Raw genomic sequence first — 24169 nt, forward strand, 5'->3', positions numbered from 1 at the left:
TGCAGTGTCAGCCTTACGGCAATTGCTCAACAGATGTTGACTATTAGTATTGCATATGTCTTTATATAGGGGGATATGTTGTAAATGAGAGACTAAGAGAAGCCCCTCTTCAAGAAAGGAAAACATGAAAACAAAAAAGTATCTTTTGAAAAAGGTTTAGAGGGAAATTATAAAGCAAATAATTCAGAGCCAAGTATACCTGTAACAGGTTTACAATGGTATAGTCCCTGCCTTGTTGTAACCCCTCACCTTTTGCTAAGGGAAGTAGAAAATATAGGATAGATACCACCAGGGAATTGCATAAACTATCCATTTGCTGTCTAGGTGAGCTAGGACAAAATTCCAAGCATGTGTCAAGGTGAATTATGCTACACCTTTGGCAAATGTTTTGGAAAATGTAGTTCACTACTAACACCCATGTGTCCTCACCCAAATTCATCAGCTGCTAACATTTTACCATATTTCTCCTTCTTTCCCCATTTCCCTGCCCCTCTCTGTGTGAGACGATAGGTAAGACATATTAGGAATCACCTGAAAGTAGGTTATGGAGAGCATGAAACTTCCTGCCCACTTTCCAAGGGCTGTGGGTTATATGTCTCCAGCATTTTTTTGCAGACAGAGTGGAACTTTGAGGCGATAGGTTTTATCCAGAGACCTCAATTCCCTCTCCTCTGCCTTCACAGCTAAAGTTACAGCTCTGGTCCCCAAGCCCAACTCTAGGATTTATGGCTGGCTTCCCTAAAACTGCCCTGGTCCTCTGCCACATCAGCTTGTGTTTACTGCTCTAGCTTTGAATTCTCTCAATGTCACTAGCACCTGTGGACTTTCCTTTCTTTCTTTTGAGCTTTGCTGTATATTAGCTTTGTTACTACTTTCCCCTTGTGTTTCTTTGTGTTTGTGGCAGGGAGATGGGAGTATGACCATAGGACCATGTCAGTGCAGTCTTCTGTGTGCCTGGAGGTTAGTTCCCTGGTAATTTATTCTTGTATTTAGCAACCTTGCTGGAAGGATTCCTTAGACTAAAATTTTCAAAGATACTCTCATGGCATGAGGAGTGAAGATGGTAAGAATAATGACAATGATGAGAGCTATTACAGGTTGAATACCTACTGTTCTGATTTAATCCTTGCAACCACACTCTAAGGTAAGTATAACAACCGGCGTGATACTGACATGAAACTAAGCTTACCCAGGATTCAAAGTTCAAGTGGCTCTTGCCTTCTCTCTCCTTTCTCTCTATTCCAACCACAATGGAATTCTTCTTCTTTTTTTTTAAGATTTTATTTATTAATTATATATATATATATATATATAGAGAGAGAGAGAGAGAGAGAGGCAGAGACACAGGCAGAGGGAGAAGCAGGCTCTGTGCAGGGAGACCGATGTGGGACTCAATCCCGGGATTCCAGGAACACGCCCAGGTATAAAAGCTAAGCTTACCCAGGATTCAAAGTTCAAGTGGCTCTTGCCTTCTCTCTCCTTTCTCTCTATTCCAACCACAATGGAATTCTTCTTCTTTTTTTTTAAGATTTTATTTATTAATGATATATATATATATATATATATATATATAGAGAGAGAGAGAGAGAGAGAGAGAGAGAGAGAGAGAGAGGCAGAGACACAGGCAGAGGGAGAAGCAGGCTCTGTGCAGGGAGACCGATGTGGGACTCGATCCCGGGATTCCAGGAACACGCCCTGAACTTAAGGCAGGCACTTTAACTGCTGAGCCACCCAGGTGTCCCCACATTGGACTTCTTAAACTCTAACTCTCCCTCTCCACACTCTTTGCCTTCAGAGAAGCTATCTGTATTTTCTGGAACAATTTTTCCTGCCCTCTTTGCTGAGATATTTCCAACTCATCAATCTTTAATTTAGACATTTTCTCAGAGACAGACTTTCTTGTTTCTTCAGATTAGTTTTGAGTCATCTGCCATAGTTCCACTGTATTTGGTCTCACCTTTTGAATCACTCATAATGTTAGATGTTTGTTTAATGTCTGCATTCCCCACTACGTTGCAGGTGTGATTAGCTGGGACTATGTCTAATTTATTTATTTATTCATTCATTCATTCATTAAACAAATACTTCTGAATGTCCACTAGAAAGAAGACAAAAGTCTCTGTCCTCAACAAATTTGCATTATGGTGGGGAGAGGTCCACAATAAACAAAAAGAAGTAGTAAAATAAATGGTGTTTGAGGTAGTGATAGATGCTCTGGAGAAAATTAAAGGAGGGAAGAAGATGGGAATCAGGGGAAGAGTTAGCAATTCTGAATTAGGAGGTCAGAAATGACCTCATTAAGGTGACATTTCAGCCAAAAACTGAAGTTCTAGGAGGCAAGCCACATAGATATCAAGGGAAGGCCATTTTGGAGAGGCTTAGCAGGTATAAAAACTCAGGGGTAGGAACCTCTCTGTGTGTGGGAGGAGGTACAGCAAGGAGCACAGCGTGGTCAGATTAAAGTAAGAGACAAAATCAGGGAGCTAAAGGAGACCAGATTGTAGAGGGCCCCATAAGGGCTTTGGCTTTTTCTTTTCTTTCTTTTTTTTTTTTTTTTACTTTTTTTTACTTTTACTTATTTATTCATGAGAGACACACAGAGAGAGGTAGAGCATAGACAGAGGGAGAAGCAGGCTCCAAGCAGGGAGCCCGACGTGGGACTTGATCCTGGGTCTCCAGGATCAGGCCCTGGGCTGAAGGTGGTGCTAAAATGCTGAGCCACCCGGGCTGCCTATCATTTTTTTCTTTTTTAAGTAATTTCTAGGCTCAAGAGAGGGCTCAAACTTATGGCCCTGAGATCAAGAGCTGCATGCTCTATTGACTAAGCCAGCCAGGGGCCCCAGGGTTTGGCTTTTTTGCAGAGAGAGGAGAAGCAATCTGATGGTTTTGAGTGTGAGTGACACAATCTGACTCCATTTTATCCGGGCCACTGTAGGTGCTGTGTTGAGAAGAGGTAGCATAAAAACAAGGGCTAAAGTATCAAGATCAATAAAACAGGTGAAATATGACTGACATTGACTTAGACTAGGGTGGTCGCAGAAATGGCTGGATTATGAATGTCTTTTGAAGGTAGGAACAAGATTTGTTGGCCGATTCACTTCTGTGACTATGTGCCTGATACACTGTAGGTGCTCTATAAATCTCTAAGGAAGGAGTAAATGACTCTGACGTATATGGTCTTACCGCCTGCATTATATTTTTCTTAGTAACAACCTCAGTGTAACTGCTGATTTCTCAGTAGAGATGAACATACAAGAAGCTACTGTAGAATAACAGGCTGGACAGGTGATCTAAAGTCTTAAGAACTTGGTTTAAGGGGTGCTGGCTGGTTCAGTTGGTAGAGTGAGTGACCTTGATTTTGAGGTTGTGGATTCAAGCCTGAGTTGAGCGTAGAGATTACTTAAAACTAAATCTTAAAAAAAAAAAAATAAATAAAAAAGAATTAGGTTTAAGACTTGGCTTTGATAAGTACAAATTTCAATCTTGGGTAAGTTACCTAATTTTTATCATTTTTAGCATCTGTAAGATGGTGGATCATATCTATTACATAGAAAAGATAAAAATAATATCTCTCCATATATGGGGAAAAAGCATTACAAGTTATAAAGTACTCTACAAATCTCAGCTATTGTTAAGGGCCAGGCCTCTAACAAGAAAACAGCTTTCATATTTGACTCTAAAATCATTTGACCTATCTTTTCATAAAATGACTTAACTCCCAGCTTTGTTATATACAGGCACCAGAGCTGTAGAGGTAAGAGCTAATTTTATAGCAAAGATCATTGTCAACAAATTCCTCAGCTTTCTCTTTTTCAGGTCAAATCACAATTTTGTAAACTTTTCATCATGTTCTATTTCCTAGCACTTTAAAGCTTCTCTTCAAGGATGAGAAGCACAAATAGGTAACACCTTTGTCAACATGTTACTGCTTTGTTATTTGTTTAACATCTCAGTTCTGGGACAAGCTTTTGATTTCATCTATCTACCTTACAATCCTAGATTAATGTGAATAGGACTGCATATTTGTTACATTTGAACTAAGTGATTACAGTTATTATTCTATAATAATATAGAATATAATATAGAATAATATAATAATATAGAATAAAGTCTTGAGTTTGCTACATCTTATTCTTTAATCAGAAATTTTCCAAACCTCAGAGTTGAAATATGATGATACTTGTTGTCCTGGATCATCTCTGCCTTTGTCACTTTTCTGTGTAGATTTAATAAAACCGGGTGGTAATGCAGGACCTATTAACGGCCTGAAAAATAAAATGTACCATTACCATTCTCTCTGACTTCAAAACGCAGTTTTTAGAACAGAAGTTCACAAATATAACAAAAAGCCAAATAATAACAAATGTTGAAAATGAGAATTTTATTTAACATGATTTTTTTATAACCTATTTTTCCACTTAGTAGTATCTTAAAAATATCTGATTTTCTCATTTTTACTTTCTAGTTGTTAGTCAATGCTAAGATACTAAGCCAGTAATTCTCAATCTTTGTGGCAGTAGTGTTAAACCCACTTCCTAAAAGAACTACATTAAAAAAAAAAAAAAAAAAAAAAAAAAAGAACTACATTAAATAAAAATAACAATTTTTTAAAAAGCCCTTATTAAGAAAAAAAAATAATAAAAGCTTATTAAGACTTAAAGCCCGTGGAGATCTTTTTCTATTTTGTGCTTTGGCTTTCAGTTTTTTTTTTTTTTTTTTTTAGGATTTTATGTATTTATTCATGAGAGACACAGAGAGGGAGGCAGAGAGGCAGAGACACAGGCAGAGGGAAAGGCAGGCCCCCTGCGGGGAGCCTGATGTGGGACTCAATCCCAGCACTTTGGGATCACGACCTGAGCCAAAGGCAGACACTCAACCACTGAGCCACCCAGGAGCCTGGCTTTCACTTTTGATAGTCACTGTCCACCAACACACTCTTTAGAGGGAAAATAATTATAGTCAGAACTCCTTAAGTAGAAATTGACTTCTAAAAACATAAACAGTGCACGCAGACAACAGATGTTGGCAATTTATGGTTACATGTGCCATGGTAGTATAAAAACCTAAACGCTGTCCTCACTAGTAGTTTAATAATGATGTGGAGGTGTACAAGAATGAACATAAGTCATGTAAGAGACCTTCAGACAAGGGAAAAGGTGCTGTGCTAAACACATGTCAACCAGAGCACCTCTGTTTCCTCCAAACAACCCTAGTTGGGGTAAGTCACTCCATTTTCCAGGTGAGCAAAATAATGCCCAAGGACATCACAAACGAGTAAGTGGCAGAGCTAGAGTTTGAACCCTGGTCTCCGTGATGCCAAAGTTCATTTTCTTTCAAGCTGACCTACTGCCACATTTCTGAGGGAACTGACATCACTCCAAATGGGAGAGGTGTCTAAAATCTGGGTCTTAAAAAGAAAAAGCCTTACATCAGGGAAAAAAACAATAGAAACAAGATATTTTCTACTCTCTTCTGTGCTTTCAAGTTTCTTGGTCCTTTCTTTCATATGTGTTTTTCCCAGAGACATCACTGTGCCAGTATTACCAACCAACATGGCACTGAGCTGAATTTTCCAGGTTGCCCTGTGTTCAACTAGAGCCTCACAGACGAGGTTCCTGGCAGAGGAAAAACAGTACTGAGAGTCAGCAGGTGTGGGTTCTGATCCTGACCATTTAATAGCCAAAGTATAACTCTCAAGAAAGAAATTGCTGTGCTAATAATGTGTTTTCTTGAATGTTATGCCCTGGCAGTCAGCAAATTTTCTGCAAAAGGCCAGATAGGACATTTTAGGCTTTGAGGGCCATTTATGGGTCTCTTAGGCATGCCTGTCTTTGTTTTTTAAATGACCCTTTAAAGATTATTCTTGGCTTGGGGGCCATACAAAATCAGTAGTCTTCCCTATTAATTCTAAAAGGACCAAAGTCATGTGAAAATTGGAGCTGACAAATGCGATTACAAAGTTTGAATATTAAAATGTGTAGGGGGATCCCTGGGTGGCGCAGCGGTTTGGCGCCTGCCTTTGGCCCAGGGCGCGATTCTGGAGACCCGGGATTGAATCCCACATCGGGCTCCCAGTGCATGGAGCCTGCTTCTCCCTCTGCCTGTGTCTCTGCCTCTCTCTCTCTCTCTCTCTCTCTGTGACTATCATAAATAAGTAAAAATTTAAAAAAAAAATTAAAAAAATAAAATAAAATGTGTAGGGATGCCTGGGTGGCTCAGTGGCTGAGGGTCTGCCTTCAGCTCGGGGCATGATCCCAGGATTCTGGGATGGAGTCCCACATTGTGCTCCTTGCAGGGAGCCTGCTTCTCCCTCTGCCTATGTCTCTGCTTTCTCTCTGTGTCTCTCATGAATAAATAAATAAAATCTTTTTTAAAAAAAAGTACAATAGTCTGAGAAGAAGACTATATACTTACTTGGGGCAGGCATGATGAAAGAGACATACACACACGTATGTATATATATATATAAATATGAAATCTCGATCATCACAATAATTTTGAAAGCTACTTGTTAACCTATTTTTCAGATGGCAAATTTGAAGTACAGAGAAGTCAAATTGTTTAATGGGGCACAAAGGAATTGCTTCTTCTATCATGAAGTAACTAAGACAGCATCTGATTTTAAAGTCAAATACCACAGCCCCAGGTCTACCAGTCACTATGTGTGCAAAACCTTATCTATTTAAAAAAAGGCGGGGGGGAGAGGCAGCCCAGAGGGCGCAGCAGTTTAGCACCTCCTTCTGCCCAGGGCGTGATCCTGGAGACCCGGGATCGAGTCCCACATCGGGCTCCCTGCATAGAGCCTGCTTCTCCCTCTGCCTGTGTCTCTACTTCTCTCTCTGTGTCTCTCATGAATAAATAAATAAAATCTTAAAAAAAAATTCTCTAAAAAGAAAAAAGGAGAAGGAGGAGAACATTCCAATCAGTCCAATCACAAAACACTCTTGTGAGCATCAACTAAGAGATACGGAAGTTTTTATAAACTATAGAAGTATTTATACGCAATTAAATAACCATTTTTGTTATAGGAAATGACTACTTTTTCCTATGCATTTCAAATGTCATATAAATTTGTAAGTTAAACAACAATTTCAGATAACTCTTTAATGAATTAACAAGCACTAACTGAAATATTTAGAAGAGACAGGCTTGAACTATTTATTATACGTTATCACCTTGGAGGAGAATCATCCTGCTTTTTAAATCCAGGAGGAAGAGCTGGTCCAAAAAACCCTTCATCATCATCATCATCATCATCATCATCATCTTGATTTCTCCTCTGTTTTCTAAAAACACAGTAGTGCAATTTTATGCAAATTATTTCACAGAGACGTTTTAGGTTTTAAAGGAAGCATTAACTCCAACTAGTTGTATAAATACTGAAACAATAAATTAATCTTGCCCAATAAGAACAAATGGATACCACAGTAGATCTTATACTAACTTTTTCCTGGAATTTATTTTTGGCCGAGGATAGAGATTGGTTAATTCTCTATACCAGGAATACTGTATCACTTTTCTGTATTTTCTACATTGTTAAAGATTCTACTTGCTGAGGTTTCAGACAGTCTACTTGCTATATGTTTTTGAACAAAAAAGATAATGACTCTGGATTTTAATCTCATTCAGGAAGAGTTTTAAGTTGCTATTTCTCTCTTAAGATCTTTAAAATGTAACCAAAAAACTACCCAATACTAAACAAAGATTTCACTTCTTATTTACATGCACCTACGGTAAGTAAGGTAGTTAGAGGGAAACCATTCATTTACTTAAGCAAGAACCATCTACTGCATTAACATTTTTTAAAAGAAATGCTCTGGTTTACTTAGAATATGTAGTCACTTCAGTAATACCTTCAGGAAAATCCTTTCTCTAAGAATTTAATTGAAATTCTAGGTATCTCTACAGCTATCTACTACTAGGATAAATTTCTTTCTCCAATGTATAGCTCAACGAGGCAATACTGTATGAAAGGATTTCTTCCCATGCAGTAAAAATACAGATATGGTGTTCTCTGACTGGCTACCTGATCCAGCCAACGAATACTAGGTTTGAAGCTTGGTTTATCATTTAAGTGACTGACCTTGCCGTTGGACCAGTGTCATCTTCTTCAGATTCCTGATTTTCTTCTTCGTACAATGAACTACTGTCTTCATCGCTGTCGGAGGACTCCGAGCTACTGCTTTTATAATTAGGGGGCAGAGCTGGTCCTGCAACTAAAGAAAATTTCTTGTATAAGTCCTAACTAGCCACAACTATTTCAATGAACCCCCTTGCTGACATACTTTCTTTTCTGATCTTTTTTATTATCATTTATTTATTTATTCATGAGTTAAGACAGAGAGAGAGAGAGAGAGAGAGAGGCAGAGACACAGGCAGAGGAGAAGCAGGCTCCATGCAAGGAGCCCCATGTGGGACTCGATCCTGGATCCCAGGATCACACCCTGAGTAGAAGGCAAATGCTCAACCACTGAGCCACCCAGGCGTCCCTTTCTTTTCTGACATTAACAGCGTTCCCTGAATATCTCTTATTATGAACTTTTTTAAAAAAGATTTTATTTATTTATTTATTTATTTATTTATTTATTTATTTATTTATTTGAGACACACAGAGGCAGAGACACAGGCAGAGGGAGCAGCCTGCTGGTGGGGATCCTGATGCAGGACTTGATTCCAGGACCCCGGGATCACAACCTGAGCCAAACAAATGCAGATCCTTAACCACTGAGCCACCCAAGCACCCCTTATTATAAACTTTAATCTTATTTGTTCCTGTTTTGTATGTGGTGGTTTTGTCTTTCTAACTCTAGGAAGATAGAAATCGTGTCTTATGCAGTATGAGATTCACAAAAAAAATTAATACCCAAACTTATAACTGTAACTTCCCTGACATCTTAAAATTTTTCCATTGGTTGCAACTTTGGTTGGTGAAATTGCCAGAATAGTTTTGTGACTTTTTGCTCTTTACAGACAGCATTTGATAGACAATACTTATGTTATGGTGCTAACCAAGCAACAAACTTGCTATTCCATACTCTAATATAGAGATAATCAAAACTATCCATTCTGGTTTCTTTTTTTTTTTTTTAAAGATTTTATTTATTTATTCATAGGCACAAAGAGAGAGGCAGAGACACAGACAGAGGGAGAAGCAGGCTCCATGCAGGGAGCCCAATGTGGGACTCGATCCCGGGTCTCCAGGATCACACCCCAGGCTGCAGGCAGCGCCAAACTGCTGCGCCACCGGGGCTGCCCTCCATTCTGGTTTCTAATTAAGAACCACCACTTTAAAAAGTAGCTTTACTGGCATCATCATACTTCTCAATTTTCTTTTTGAAATGTTTTTTTCAAGCAGAAACAAAAATTAGATCACTCTAAGCTCTACTGCTTACCGGTGGAGAGAGACCCAGAGAAGAGGATGAGGCTGCACCAGAATGGGGATGCCAGGGATGGGGGTGTGGTCTTCTGGACCCATTCACAGTGACTTACTCTCACTTTACAATTTAGCAAAATCACAAATTACCACATGATGCCACTGCATGATATCATGATGTCACACTTGTCTCTGTTGAACCTGAGAAGCAATGCTAAACCTCTACTGCCAGTTCCCAAGACTGGATGATTATTGCAATCTCAAAAATATTTTTTAAAAAAGATTCCAGGGCCCTTTCCACAGAGATTCTGATTTAGCTGACCTGGAGTAGGGCCTGAAAATATGATATTCCAAAGAGCTTCCCTGGTATGCTTTCATTCAATATTAATAACAGCAAAAGCTTGAAAATAATAAATAAAAGAAATAACATGTCTTGAGTTCTGATGTGCCTATGTACTTTTTAAAAAAAGTAATCTCTACACCAAACATAGGGCTGGAACCTACAACCCTGAGATCAAGAGTCATATGTTCCACTGACTGAACCAGCCAGGCACACTTCTATGCCCTGTATTAAGAAATTCACATGCAGGGGCACCTGGGTGGCTCAGCTGGTTAAATGTCCAATTCTTGATCTCAGCTCAGGTCTTGATCTCAGGGTCATGAGTTCAAGCCCTGTGTTGGGCTCCATGTTGGGTGTGGAGCCTACTTTAAAAAAAAAAAAAAAAGATTCACATGCCTTAACCATCAATTTATTTGATTCTAACAACTCTATTAGGGAAGTGTCATGATTTCTATCTTTGAAATGAGGAACCTTAGGCAGAGAGCAACTTGCTCAACTTCACACAATTAAATAGGAGAGTTGTGATATAAATCCAGGAGTGTGATTTCAGAGACTATACCCTTAGTTACTATAAACAACATTCAGCAAACAGTCAACATTCGTCCATCCAACAAATACTTGCTGAGTAAATACTTCCACAAAAACAACATAAAAAGTAAGCAAATATAAAGAGTGACCGTGAATATGTGGGAAAATAATTTTAAAGACACATGTCAGGGAAGGCCTCTCAGAAAAAAACAACATTTGAATGAAGACTTATATGGTGAGATGACAGTGGCCATCCAACAATCTGAGGGAAGAACATTCTAGATGGAGAAATAGCAATTGCAAAAGTCCTATGGAGAAAACAAGCTTGATATGCTTGAAGGACAAAAAGACTTGTGTGGCTAAAGTCAAGTTAGCAAAACAAGATGAAGTTGGGATAGTTTAAAGGGGCCAGACTGTATGCTTTGGAGTCAGACTCCTTGGCTTTCAATTCCAGCTTAGCTGGTAACCAGCTGTGTGATCTTTCTTTTCTTTCTCTCTCTTTCTTTAAGATTTATTTATTTATTTGAGAGAGAGACAGAGAGCCCGTGTGTGCACACACACAGCGAGGGGAAGGGAGAATCTGAAGCAGACACCTCCCACCCCACACTGAGCAGGAATCGGACATGGGGCTTGATCTCACAACCCTGAGATCACGACCTGAGCTGAAACCAAGAGATGGTTGCTCAACCAAATGAGCCACCCAGGAGCCCATAACATACTCTTGATCTATAAAATGGAGTTAATATTTCCAATATAACAAGTCTATTGTGAAGATTATGTTAACACATGCAAAGCATCTAACACAGTAGGTGGAATATAGTAAGCACTCAATACATACTGATATGAGATGTGGTAAGGAGTCTGGGCTTTAATAACAGGTAGTCACTGAGAGGTTTTAATTCTGGAGAGACATAATCTGAGTTGCTTTTTTGGATTCCTCTCTCACATTTAGGCCTTTCATCCATTTTGATTATATTTTTGTGTATCGTATGAGAAAATGGTCCAGTTTGACTCTTCTGCGTGTGGCTGTCCAATTTTCCCAACACCAGTTGAAGAGACTTTTTTCCATTGGTTATGCTTTCTGCTTTGTCAAAGATTAGTTGACCACAGAGTTGAGGGTCCGTTACTGGGTTCTCTATTCTGTCCCATTGATCTGTGTGTCTGTTTATGGGCCAGTATTTTACTGTCTTGATGACTGCAGCTTTTTTTTTTTTTAAGATTTTATTTATTTATTCATGAGAGACAAAGAGAGAGAGAGGCAGAGGGAGAAGCAGGCTCCATGCAGGGAGCTCGATGTGGGACTCGATCCTGGGATTCCGGGATCACACCCTGAGCTGAAGGCAGATACTCAACCGCTGAGCCACCCAGGCGTCCCTATGACTGCAGCTTTGTAATAGAGCTTAAAGTCCAGGGACTGTGATGCCACCGATTTTAGTTTTCTTTTTCAACGTTCCTTTGGCTATTTGTGATCTTTTCTGGTTCCATACAAATTTTAGGATTATTTGTTCCAGCTCTGCGAAAAAAGTTGATGGTATTTTGGTATGGATTGCAGTGAATGTATAGATCACTCTAGGTACCATACACATTTTAACAATATTGGTTCTTCTCATCCATGAGCATAGAAGGCTTTTCCATTTCTTTGTGTCTTCCTCAATTCCTTTCATGAGCATTCTATAGTTTTCTGAGTACAGATTTTTTTTGCTTCTTTATTCCTAAGTATCTTATGGTTTGGGGTGTAATTGTAAATGGGACTGACGCGTTCATTTCACTTTCTGTCTCATTGTTAGTCTATAGGAACGCAATGGATTTCTGTGCATTGATTTTATATCCTGCTACTTTGCTAAATTCCTGTATAAATTCTAGCAATTTTGGAGTGGAGTCTTTTAGGTTTTCCACAGAGTATCATGTGATTTGTGAAGAGTGAGTTTGACTTCTTCTTTACCAGTATGGATGCCTTTTCTTTCTCTTTGTTGTCTGATTGCTGAGGCTAGGTCTTCTATTTCTTTCTTTTTTAGCATTATCTTATTTATTTGACAAAGAGAAGGAGAGAGCATGAGCACAAGTAGGGGGAGCAGCAAGCAGAAGGAGAGGGAGCAACAGGTTTCCTGCTGAGCACAGAGCCTGATGTGGGCTTGATCCCAACACCTGAGATTATGATCTGAGCCGAAAGAAAACACCCACCGGACTGAGCCACCCAGGTGTTCCAGAGGCTAGAACTTCTAGTACTATATGAACAACAGTTGTGATAGTGGATATCCCTGCCTGACCTTAGGGGGAAAACTCTGTTTTTTCCCCATTGAGAATGATATTTGCTGTGTGCTTTCCGTAGATGGCATTTATGATATTAGGGTAGGTTCCCTTTATTCCTACACTGTGAAGAATTTTAATCAAGAAAGGATGCTGTACTTTGTCAAATGCTTTTTATGCATTGATTGAAAGGATCATGTAGTTCTTTTCCTTTCTTTTACTAATGTAGTATATTACATGGATTGATTTGCGGATGTTGAACCACACTTGCAGCCCAGGAATAAATCCCACTTGGTCGTGGTGAATAATCCTTTCAATGTACTGTTGGATCCTATTGACTAGTGTCTTGATGAGAATTTTTTTTTGATGAGAATTTTTGTATTCATGTTTATCAGAGATATTGTCTTTAATTCTTTTTGGTGGGGTTTTCGTCTGGTTTTGGGATCAAGGTAGTGCTGGCCTCATAAAACAAGTTTGGAAATTTCCTTTCCATTTCTATTTTTTGAAACAGTTTCAGAAGAAGAGGTACGAATTCCCTAAATGTGTGATAGAATTCCCCTGGAAGCCATCTGGTCCTGGACTCTTATTTGTTGGGAGATTTTTGATTACTTCAATTTCCTTGCTGGTTATGAGTTTGTTCAAGTTTTCTATTTCTTCCTGTTTCAGTTCAGGTAGTTTACACATCTCTAGGAATGCATCCATTTCTTTCAGATTGCCTAATTTGTTGCATATAGTTTCTTATAATTGTTTGTATGGCATATAGTTCTTACAATCGTTTATATTTCTTTGGTGTTGTTTGTGCTCTCTCTTCTTTCATTCATGATTTTATTTGGGTCCTTTCTCTTTTCTTTTTTTGATAAGTCTGGCCAGGGGTTTATCAATTTTATTAATTCTTTCAAAGAACCAGCTCCTAGTTTCGTTGATCTGTTCTATTCTTTTGGTTTCTATTTCATTGATTTCTGCTCCAATTTTTATTAATTCTCTTCTCCTGCTGGGCTTATTTGCTGTTCTTTCTCCAGTTCCTTTATTTATTTTTAAAAAGATTTATTTATTCACGAGAGACACAGACTGAGAGATAGAGGCAGAGATACAGGCAGAGGGAGAAGCAGGCTCCCTGCAGGGAGCCTGATGTGGGACTTGATCTCGGATCCTGGGATCACTCCCTGAGCCAAAGGCAGGCGCCCAACCGCTGAGCCACTCAGGTGTCCCATCTCCAGCTCCTTTAGATGTAAAGTTAGGCTGTGTTTTTGAGACCTTTCTTGTTTCTTGAGAAAGGGTTGTATTGCTATATACTTCCCTTTTAGGACTGCCTTTGATTCTTCCCAAAGGTTTTGAACACTTGTATTTTCATTTTCATTTGATTCCATGAATTTTTAAAAAATCTTTAATTTCCTGGTTGACCCTTTCATTCTTAGTAGGATGCTCTTTAGTTTACATGTATTTGAGTACTTTCCAAATTTCTTCTTGTGATTGAGTTCTAGTTTCAAAGCATTGTGGTCTGAAAATATGCAGGGAATGATCCTAATCTTTTGGTACCAGTTAAGATCGGGGTTGTGACCCAGAATGTGGTCTATTCTGGAGAATGTTCCGTGTGCACTTGAGAAGAATACGTATTCTGTTGCTGTAGGATGGAATGCTCTGAATGTATCTGTGAAGTCCACAGGTCCAGTGTGTCACTCAAAGCCCTTGTTTCCTTGTTGATCTTTTACTTAGATGATCTGTCCACTGCAGTGAGTGGGGCATTAAGGTCCACTACTACAACTGTATTTTAATTGATGTGTTTCTTAATTTTGTTATTAATTGGCTTATATAATTGGCTGCTCCCATTTTAGGGGCATAAATATTTATAATTGTTAGATCTTCTTGTTGGATAGACTCTTTAATTATGATATAGTATCCTTCCTTATCTCTTATTAGTCTTTGGTTTAAAATCTAATTTGAATCTGAAATAAGTATTGCCAGTTCAGCTTTCTTTTGATATCCATTAGTATGATAAATGGTTTTCCACCCCCACACTTTAAATCTGGAGGTGGGTTTAAAGCAAATGTCTTGCAGATGGCCTATCAATGGTTCTTGCTTTTTTATTCAATCTGATACCCTGTGTCTTTTGATTGGGACATTTAGCCCATTTACATTAAGAGTAACTATTGAAAGATATGAATTTAGTGCCATTGTATTACCCGTAGTCACTGTTTCTGTATATTGTCTCTGTTCCTTTCTGGTCTGTTACTTTTGGGCTTTCTCTTTGCTTAAAGGATCCTTTTAAATATTTCTTGTGGGGCTGATTGGTGATCACAAATCCTTTTGTTTCTCCTGGAAGCTTTTTCTCTCTTTTCTATCTTGAGTGAGATCCTAGCTGGATAAAGTATTCTTGGTTGCATATTTTTCCTCATTTAACACCCTGAATATATCATGCCAGTCCTTTCTGGCCTACCACATCTCTATGGATAGTTCTGCTGCCAGCTAATGTTTCTACCCTTGTAGGTTATGGATCTCTTGTCTGCTTTCAGGATTTTCTCTTTGTCTCTGAGATTTGCAAGTTTCACTATTATATGTCAGGGTGTTGACCTATTTTTATTGATTTTGAAGGGGGGGTTCTCTGTACTTCTTGAACTTGAATGTTTCCTTCCCCAGGTTAGGGAAGTTTTTCATTATAATTTGCTCCAATATTATCTTTTCCCCCCCTCTTTCCTCTTCTTCTGGAACCCTATTTATTCTAATATTGTTTCACTTCTTGGTATCACTTATCTCTCGAATTCTCCCCTCGTGATCCAGTAGTTGTTTATCTTTTTCTTGGCTTCTTTATTCTCCACCATTGTCTCCACTTTTATCCTCTATATCATTAATCCTCTCTCCTGCCTCATTTATCCTAGCAGTTAGAGCCTCCATTTTTTTATTGCATCTCATTAATAGCCTTTTTGATTTAGACTTAATTAGATTTTAGTTCTTTTATTTCTCCAGGAAGGGATTCTCTAGTGTCTTCCATGCTTTCTTCAAGCCCAGCTAGTATCTTTATAATTGTTATTCTGAACTCTAGTTCCAACATCTTACTTATATCCATAATGATTAGGTGTCTGGCAGTCATTACTGCCTCATGTTCTCTTTTTTGAAGTGAGTTTATCTGTCTTGTCCTTCCTGCAGAAAAGTGGTAAATTTGCTACTTGTAGAGTTGCAGCTATTCTATCCTCAGCTGAGTTTTCAAGTGTTCAGAATGATTTGATGGCTACCTAGTTGAATTCGTAGGACCAGAAGAAACTAATTTCTCCTATTCCTCTGCCATCTTGGACTCCAGCCTTTTCTCTATGTAATGCTCTTCTCTAATACGTGGAAGACTAAGAGGGAAGTAGGTTTGGAGGAAAAGTCCAGAGTTTGTTTTCCACATCTTTTTCTTTTTAAAGTTTATTTATTTAAATAATCTCTATACTCAACATGGGATTCGAACTCATAACCCTGAGATTAAGAGTTGCAAGCTTTTCTGACTCAGCCAGCGAGGCACCCCAAGAGTTTGTTTTTCATATTTTAACATGCTTACTAAACATGTCAGTGGCACTATCAGTGGTACTTGGGTAAACTGGTATAAAGCTCAGGGGAAAAGTTAGGGCCAGTTTTGAACACCTGGTCTATTTCTGAACATTTTTTCCTATCTCCTCTGAATTTATTTCTATTGAACATATACACAATTCACGGTAAATTGGCTTAAAAATCCAAACTTTTATCTTAAAAAACTTGATGCATTTTTTTCAATATTCTTCTATACATCATTAAATAAAGGTAGGAATTTTAGAACATGCTAAACTAGTAATATAGCACGCCTAGAAAAGATTAGACAGCAAATAGAGGAAAACATTAAGAATTAAGGGATAGGATCTGTATCTCCAATTTCTGTTCACTCAACCAGCTCAGTGGTTGAGTGTCTGCCTTTGGCTCAGGTTGTGATCCCAGGGTCCTAGAATTGAGTGCTTCATCAGGCTTCCTGCAAGGAGCCTACTTCTTCATCTGCCTGTCTGTGTCTCTCATGGATAAATAAATAAAATCTTAAAAAAAAAAAAGATTGAATAGATAGTATGTGTTTCCCAACTATACATGGAGATCATACCTGACTTGCAAGTGTAATGAATAATGTCTTTACTAATTTCTAATTATCTCTTTGTTTATATTAATTGCCAGAGAAAACACCTTTTAGACTATAGTAAGAAGGGGAGGATACCACCTTACATAAATACCCCTTTCTTCAAAATTCTAGAGGTCAGGGATCCCTGGGTGGCGCAGTGGTTTAGCGCCTGCCTTTGGCCCAGGGCACGATCCTGGAGACCCGGGATCAAATCCCACGTCGGGCTCCCAGTGCATGGAGCCTGCTTCTCCCTCTGCCTATGTCTCTGCCTCTCTCTTTCTCTCTCTCTCTCTCTCTGTGTGACTATCATAAATAAATAAAAATTAAAAAAAATTCTAGAGGTCACAGTTTATCATCAAAATATTGGAGGAATTACATTTCCCTTCCATAGTGATTGGTTCTTACATCTTCCTCTTCACTCTACATATTAAAGAGAATATATATATTCGCTTTTGCTTCCATCTTTTCTTATATGAAACTCTTACCAATGTAATTTGTCAATTTGACACTAACTGGGTAATTTTGGGTTGGTTTGGATCAAGAAGAGATTTTATAGGGTGCCTGGCTGCTCAGTCTAGAGATCACCCATCTCTTGATCTCGGGGTTCTAGGTTCAAACCCCATGTTGGGTATCGTTTACTTAAAAAATAAAACCTGAAAAAAAAAAAGAAAAAATTTACTATTCTTTTATATAGTTCAAATGATTACAAGGCTAAATGGTCTAAATATATGCTGTCCTTGGTATTATAACTAACAGATTAATTTGCCTTAAATTTTTAAAGGAACAAGTGGGGTACATAAAAAAGAGAACACTTCCATAGATGAAGATAAAACTCATCTGAGAAGAACGCAAAGCCTTATTTTTTCAAAATGATCAGGAAAAATAATGTAAAAGAGTGAGATTCCACTTAAGTTGAATCAAAAGAAGTAATTTTTATACACATACTGAAGTAACAGAATACTAAGAGACAGTGACCTAAAAAGGAAAAAGAATATTGAAAATACAAGTTGATATAAGCCACACAATAGACTTTATCTAATAAAACTAAAGGCATACTTGGCTTCACTTTTTTATAGGTATCCTTCTTTAGAGGTGTATAAATGGTCTCAAAATTATTTTAGGCATTTGTAACAAACTAGTTCATCTCTGTCCAAAAACAGTAATGCTATCCTATAATTATTAAAGTAGCTCTCCCACTGCAGTGATAATTTTACAAATAAATAATAAATTCCATGAAAATAGGAGTTATGCCTTATATTTCATTATTTGTCCCCTGTAGTATCTGTAACACAAAATTATGCACAGAAAAAAATGTACTCAGTATAGTACATAAAACCTCATTACAGGGGCACCTGCATGGCTCCATTGGTTAAGTACCTGGCACCTGACTCTATAGATTTCCGCTTGGATCAGGATTGCAGGGTTGTGAGATTCAGCCCTGCATTGGGTTTGCACTGGACTTGGAGCCTGCTTAGGATTCTTTCTCTCCCTCTCCTTGTGTCCCCTCTCCCTCTATCCCTTCCCTCCCCCATCCTCATGTGTATGGGTGCACACATACATGTTTGTGCTGTCTCTAAAAAACAACAATAAAAAAAAACCCTCGTTACAGATCAGGAATGGATTGTAATAATAGAGAACACTAACTTAGAACCCCAATTAAACAAAATGTTATTCCCACCATTCTTCTCATTAGATTATTTACAATGAAATTGTATTCCTTTATGTTTTGAATCTTTTTTTTTTTTAAGATTTTATTTGAGAGAGAGAGCGCATGAACGATGGGGAGAGGCAGAGGGAAGGAAAGACGGAGAAGCAGGCTCCTCTGTGAGCAGGGAGCCCAATGCAGGGTTCAATCCCAGGACACTGGGATCATGATCTGAGCCGAAGGCAGATGCTTAACCAACTAAGCAACCCAAGCTCCCTTGTTTTGAATTTCAACAATAAAAATTTATGGAAATTTGTTTCCTCTCTTATTGTATACATACTTTCACACTAATCTCGATTTTGCCTGTTATCCTGCGAAGCCTAAAATATTTACTATCTGGTCCTTTATAGGAAAAGATTGCTGATCCTATGACGAGATTAGGCACAGAAATATCAATAAGGAGAACCCAACCCAGTCTTTTGCAAGGAATAGTTACTTATGTCAGAGAATGCTTCCTAGAAAAAGTGATGGTTGAGATGGGGCTGGAAGATTCAAGTGAGTTACCTGGATAAAAGGGGTGAGGATTGGAGGAAAGGCAGTCCAGACAGAGGCAAAAGCATCTCCAAGAACCTGGAAGCATAAGGGCCTAGCACATGTAGAAAAACTGAAATGTAACCAGGGAACTGGAGCCAAGAATGGATAGAAAGGAGGGATTCATGGGGTTAGACTGCTTGCTGTGAGGTCAAGTAAGGTCAAGACTCAAAAGAGCGCCTTGGACTTAGCAAAATGTGCTAAAAAACAATTGTTGGGGGGATCCCTGGGTGGCGCAGCGGTTTAGCGCCTGCCTTTGGCCCAGGGCGCGGTCCTGGAGACCCGGGATCAAATCCCACGTCGGGCTCCCGGTGCATGGAGCCTGCTTCTCCCTCTGCCTGTGTCTCTGCCTCTCTCTCTCTCTCTCTGTGACTATCATAAACAAATAAAAATTAAAAAAATAAAATCTTAAAAAAAAAAAACAATTGTTGGGTGGTCTTCATTTATTACCACAGTGATACACAATGAACAGTGGAATTGGCGACAACATTCTCAGTGGACTGCCAAGAACAGGAGCCAGAATGTAGTGGGTTAAGAGGCTACAACACAAAAGGTAAGGAGAAAATGGAGAGGATTCAGAGAGAGAGAACACTAGCTACAGGGGGGTGTGAAGTAGAGTTTTCATAAAGACGGGAAAGATTGGAATGCTTTGGTCACATGCTATGGGCTAGGAGCCCTCAGAATAAATAAGCGAAGGGATTCAGAGTAAAAATGAAGGATTAACCTTAAAGGAAGGCAGTGTATCTTTTCTACAGTAATCAAAGGGAAGACAAAAAAGATTCATGAAAGTTTTAGGCATAGTGACAGAAAATCGAGGAAGTTCTTTTAGGATGGCATTTATTTGCTCAGCAAAGTAGAGGGAGAGATAGTCTAAGAAAGAGAAAGAGGCTTTTAAGAAAACATGGTTGATGATGGGGGAAGGGAGCTGCATGTGAGAAGCCTTTGAGGATTGCTGGGCAGAGCTGAGAACCCACGTAGGGAGGAGATTATAATTTTTAATAACATTAGCCTGTGGAGGTCTGAAGTTTTTTCCAGCAGCTTTGAAAGGCTAGCTTTAGGCTCACAAGAGGCCAACATTTGGATTCATCCAGAGCTGGGGTTTTGCCGGATAGGTTTAACAGATACCTAATGGGTAAAGCAGTTGAAAATACTGCAAGAGGGTGGATGAAGTGATGGCTTATGAAGTCTAAGTCATGCAGGGGCAGAAGTGATTAAAAGAAGGAGACCAATACAGAGGGCAGAGACTGCATAGCTCAATGACGTTAAAGAACAAAAATAAAAAACTAAGTATAAACGGAATAACTGAGTGAGAATGATGGCTGAATAACGGGTTCCTGCTCTGAATGAAATCTGAACTTAAGTTTTCAGAGATGGAAGAGTCCAGGGTATGATTCCAAATACAGCTGAAATTAGTGGAGGTGAAGGTCATTGCACATGAGGAATCTGGAGTTGGAGTCAAAATAGTTAAGGCTCAAAAAAAAAAAAAATAGTTAAGGCTCCACTTAGCTTCTACAAAGCAGTTGTAGGAGTGAGTATAAGGACTGGTCTTGAGAAAACATCTCCCCCATGATCTGAGGGGACATTCCTCAGCATTCAATATTCTAGACTATTTGAATAAAGTTCATTTGTTCCATCTCAGACCTGTGTGCTCATTCCCTCCTCTGAACTCTGTCAGTGATCTCTTTCAGAGAGGTAGCTGAGTATGCGGAACATGGGGCAGATATCTGGCTGGGCTTAAGAATCCCCACCTGAGGGAAATTTTGGCACGTGCTATAACACTGATGAACACTGAAGACATTATGCTAAGTGAAAGAAGCCAGTCACAAAAAGATAGATACTGTATGATTCCACTTACATGAAAGACCTAGAGTTGTTAAATTCACAAGACAGAAAATAGAATGGTGGTTGCCAGAGGCTGGAGGAAGTGGGAACAGGGACTCACTGTTTAATGGGTACAGAGCTTCAGTTTTACAAGAGGAAAAATGTTTTGGAAATGGATAGTAGTGATGGTTGCACAGAGTGAATGTACTTAATGATGAACGATATGCTTAAAAATGGTTAGCATGGCAAATGTTATGTATATTTTATCAGAATGAAAAGGAAAAAAACTAGATGCACATACATGGTCATATGATTTATAAAGGTGACATTATAGTATAGTGGAGAAGGGAGGGTGATGGATCAATTGGATACCTGTGAGGAAAAAAATAAATCTTCACCCCTACCTCACATCACACACAACTACCCATTCCAGATGGACTGCAAATACATGAAAGCTAAAACAATAACACTGGTAGGATAGAATGAAGAACAACTCTGTAGCCTTAAAGGAACCACGAGCCATCACTTCATCCACTCTCTTGCAGATAAATAAATAGGGTACAAAAGGCTCTAACTATAAGAGAAAACAAATTAAAAATCAAAATGTGCTAAAATTAAGAACTTCTGTTCATCAAAACCTACTAACGAGAAAGTGAAAAGGTAAGCCACAGAATTAGAGTAGATATTTGCAACACGCGTGACTGAAGACCCGTTAAGAATATATAACAAACGGGATCCCTGGGTGGTGCAGCGGTTTAGCGCCTGCCTTTGGCCCAGGGCGTGATCCTGGAGACCCGGGATTGAATCCCACATCGGGCTCCCAGTGCATGGAGCCTGCTTCTCCCTCTGCCTGTGTCTCTGCCTCTCTCTCTGTGTGACTATCATAAATTAAAAAAAAAAAAAATAATATATATATATATATATAACAAACCCAACAGGTAAGGAAAGACAGACAAATCAGTGGAAAAATGAACAAAGACTGACACACATCCACATTTCCCAAAAAACATCTGAAAAAGGCAGTCAACTTCATTTGTTATCAGAGAACTGCCAATTAAAACTACCAGGAGATACTGCTGCAAAGCATCAGATTAAAAAGACAGAAACAACTAAGTGAGAACATGGAATGAGTGCAAACTGGTACTCCTTTGGAAACTGACAGTGTCCACTAAAACAGAATATATGCATATCAATGATCCAAAAATTTCAAAAGGAATGCACCATGTGTTCACTGAAAGACGTGTACTGTAATGCATAACAGTACTTTATTACCTGCCAAAAAGGGGAAACTACTCAAATATCCATGAAGAGTAAACTGGGTAAGGAAATTGCAGAAAATCCCACTAATACACCGCTAGGTAGCTCTGACAATAAACGATCTGTAATAACAACCACAATAATTCATCAACATGATGGATCTCACAAAATAACGTTACGCCAAAATATGAAGCCAGTTGCAAAAGAGTTCATCTTTGTATTTTTCCATTTACTTAAAGCACACAAAACTAATCATAAGTCAAGATAGTAATTACCCTCTGGTGGAAAAAGGGATGGGGAGGCAGGTAGTGACTGGAGAATAGCACAAAGGGAGGAGGAGGGGCAGGATGGCGAAGAGTAGGGTCTCCAAATCACCTGTCTCCACCAAATTACCAAGAAAACCTTCAAATTATCCTGAAAATCTATGAATTCGGCCTGAGAATTAAGAGAGACCACCTGGAATGCTACAGTGAGAAGAGTTCGCGCTTCTATCAAGGTAGGAAGACGGGGAAAAAGAAATAAAGGAACAAAGGCCTCCAAGGGGGAGGGGCCCCGCGAGGAGCCGGGTTGAGGCCGGGGCGAGTGTCCCCAGGACAGGAGAGCCCCGTCCCGGAGGAGCAGGAGCTGCACCGACCTTCCCGGGCGGAAAGGGGCTCGCGGGGAGTTGGAGCAGGACCCAGGGGGGCGGGGATGCCCTCGGGCTCCCCGGGACAGTAACAGACACCTGCGCCCCGGGAGAGCCCCACACCCCGCGGCCGAGCTCCCTAAGGGCTGCAGCGCGCACGGCGGGACCCGGAGCAGCTCGGAGGGGCTCGGGGGCGGCTCTGCGGAGGGGGCTGCGGGGCGGGAGCAGCTCGGGGGGGCTCGGGGACGGCTCCGCGGAGGGGGCTGCGGGGCCGGAGCAGCTGGGGGGGGCTCGGGGGCGGCTCCGCGGAGGGGGCTGCGGGGCGGGAGCAGCTCGGGGGGGCTCGGGGACGGCTCCGCGGAGGGGGCTGCGGGGCCGGAGCAGCTGGGGGGGGCTCGGGGGCGGCTCCGCGGAGGGGGCTGCGGGGCGGGAGCAGCTCAGGGGGGCTCGGGGGCGGCTCCGCGGAGGGGGCTGCGGGGCGGGAGCGCGAATCCAACAGCGCAGGCCCCAGCACAGGGCGCCGGGACACAGCCCAGGATCCGGCCTCCCCTGGGACAGGCAGAGGCCGGGAGGGCCCAGGACAGCAAGGACGCTCCTTCCCGGAGCTGAGCAGATCAGCGGCCCCGCCCCGGAGCCTCCAGGCCCTGCAGACAGAGAGCTCCGGAGTTCCTGCGGGGGCTGAATCCAGGTTTCCAGAGCTGCCCCGCCACTGGGGCTGTTGCTCCTGGGGCCTCACAGGGTAAACCCCCACTGAGCCCTGCACCAGGCAGGGGCACGCAGCTCCCCCAACTGCTAACACCTGAAAATCAGCACAACAGGCCCCTCCCCCAGAACACCAGCTGGACGGACAATTTCCAGGGGGAGCCAAGGGACTTAAAGTACACAGAATCAGAAGATACTCCCCCGTGGTTCTTTTTGTTTTGTTTTGTTTTGCTTTTTGATTTGTTTCCTTCCCCCACCCCGTTTTTTTCCTTTCTTTCTTTTTCTTTCTCTTTTTCTTTTTTTCTTCCTTTTTTCCCCCTCTTTCCCCTCTTTTTTCCCCTCTTTTTTTCTTTCCTTCTTTCTCTCCTCTCTTTTTCTTCTTTTCCCAATACAACTTGCTTTTGGCCACTCTGCACTGAGCAAAATGACTAGAAGGAAAACCTCACCTCAAAAGAAAGAATCAGAAACAGTCCTCTCTCCCACAGAGTTACAAAATCTGGATTACAATTCAATGTCAGAAAGCCAATTCAGAAGCACTATTATACAGCTACTGGTGGCTCTAGAAAAAAAGCATAAAGGACTCAAGAGACTTCATGACTGCAGAATTTAGAGCTAATCAGGCAGAAATTAAAAATCAATTGAATGAGATGCAATCCAAACTAGAAGTCCTAACGACGAGGGTTAACGAGGTGGAAGAACGAGTGAGTGACCTAGAAGACAAGTTGATAGCAAAGAGGGAAACTGAGGAAAAAAGAGACAAACTTAATTGTTTGACCATGAAGATAGTCATGGTCTTTAGATTAAGGGAAATAAACGACAGCCTGAGGAAGAAAAACCTACGTTTAATTGGTGTTCCCGAGGGCGCCGAAAGGGACAGAGGGCCAGAATATGTATTTGAACAAATTCTAGCTGAAAACTTTCCTAATCTG

The 24169-nt window shown here is 40.3% G+C and overlaps 1 protein-coding gene across 3 annotated transcripts in view; it reads right to left on the minus strand.

Moving 5' to 3' along the window:
- The window catches only part of GPALPP1 (GPALPP motifs containing 1), a 49986-nt gene that overhangs the window by 18749 nt on the left and 7068 nt on the right, over positions 1–24169 (minus strand). For 2 of the 3 annotated variants that reach the window (XM_038569587.1, XM_038569588.1), the window contains exons 2-4: positions 8084–8216; positions 7176–7286; positions 4157–4254 (exon numbers count right to left, since the gene is read on the minus strand). In XM_038569587.1, the coding sequence (XP_038425515.1) occupies positions 4157–4254; positions 7176–7286; positions 8084–8156 (282 nt within the window). In that variant the 5' untranslated portion in view covers positions 8157–8216. Of the gene's footprint in view, positions 1–4156; positions 4266–7175; positions 7287–8083; positions 8217–24169 lie in introns of all 3 variants that reach the window. The other variant, XM_038569586.1, reaches the window with a different exon arrangement.

Source organism: Canis lupus, chromosome 22 (genome assembly GCF_011100685.1).
Source record: "Canis lupus familiaris isolate Mischka breed German Shepherd chromosome 22, alternate assembly UU_Cfam_GSD_1.0, whole genome shotgun sequence".
Taxonomy (NCBI): domain Eukaryota; kingdom Metazoa; phylum Chordata; class Mammalia; order Carnivora; family Canidae; genus Canis; species Canis lupus.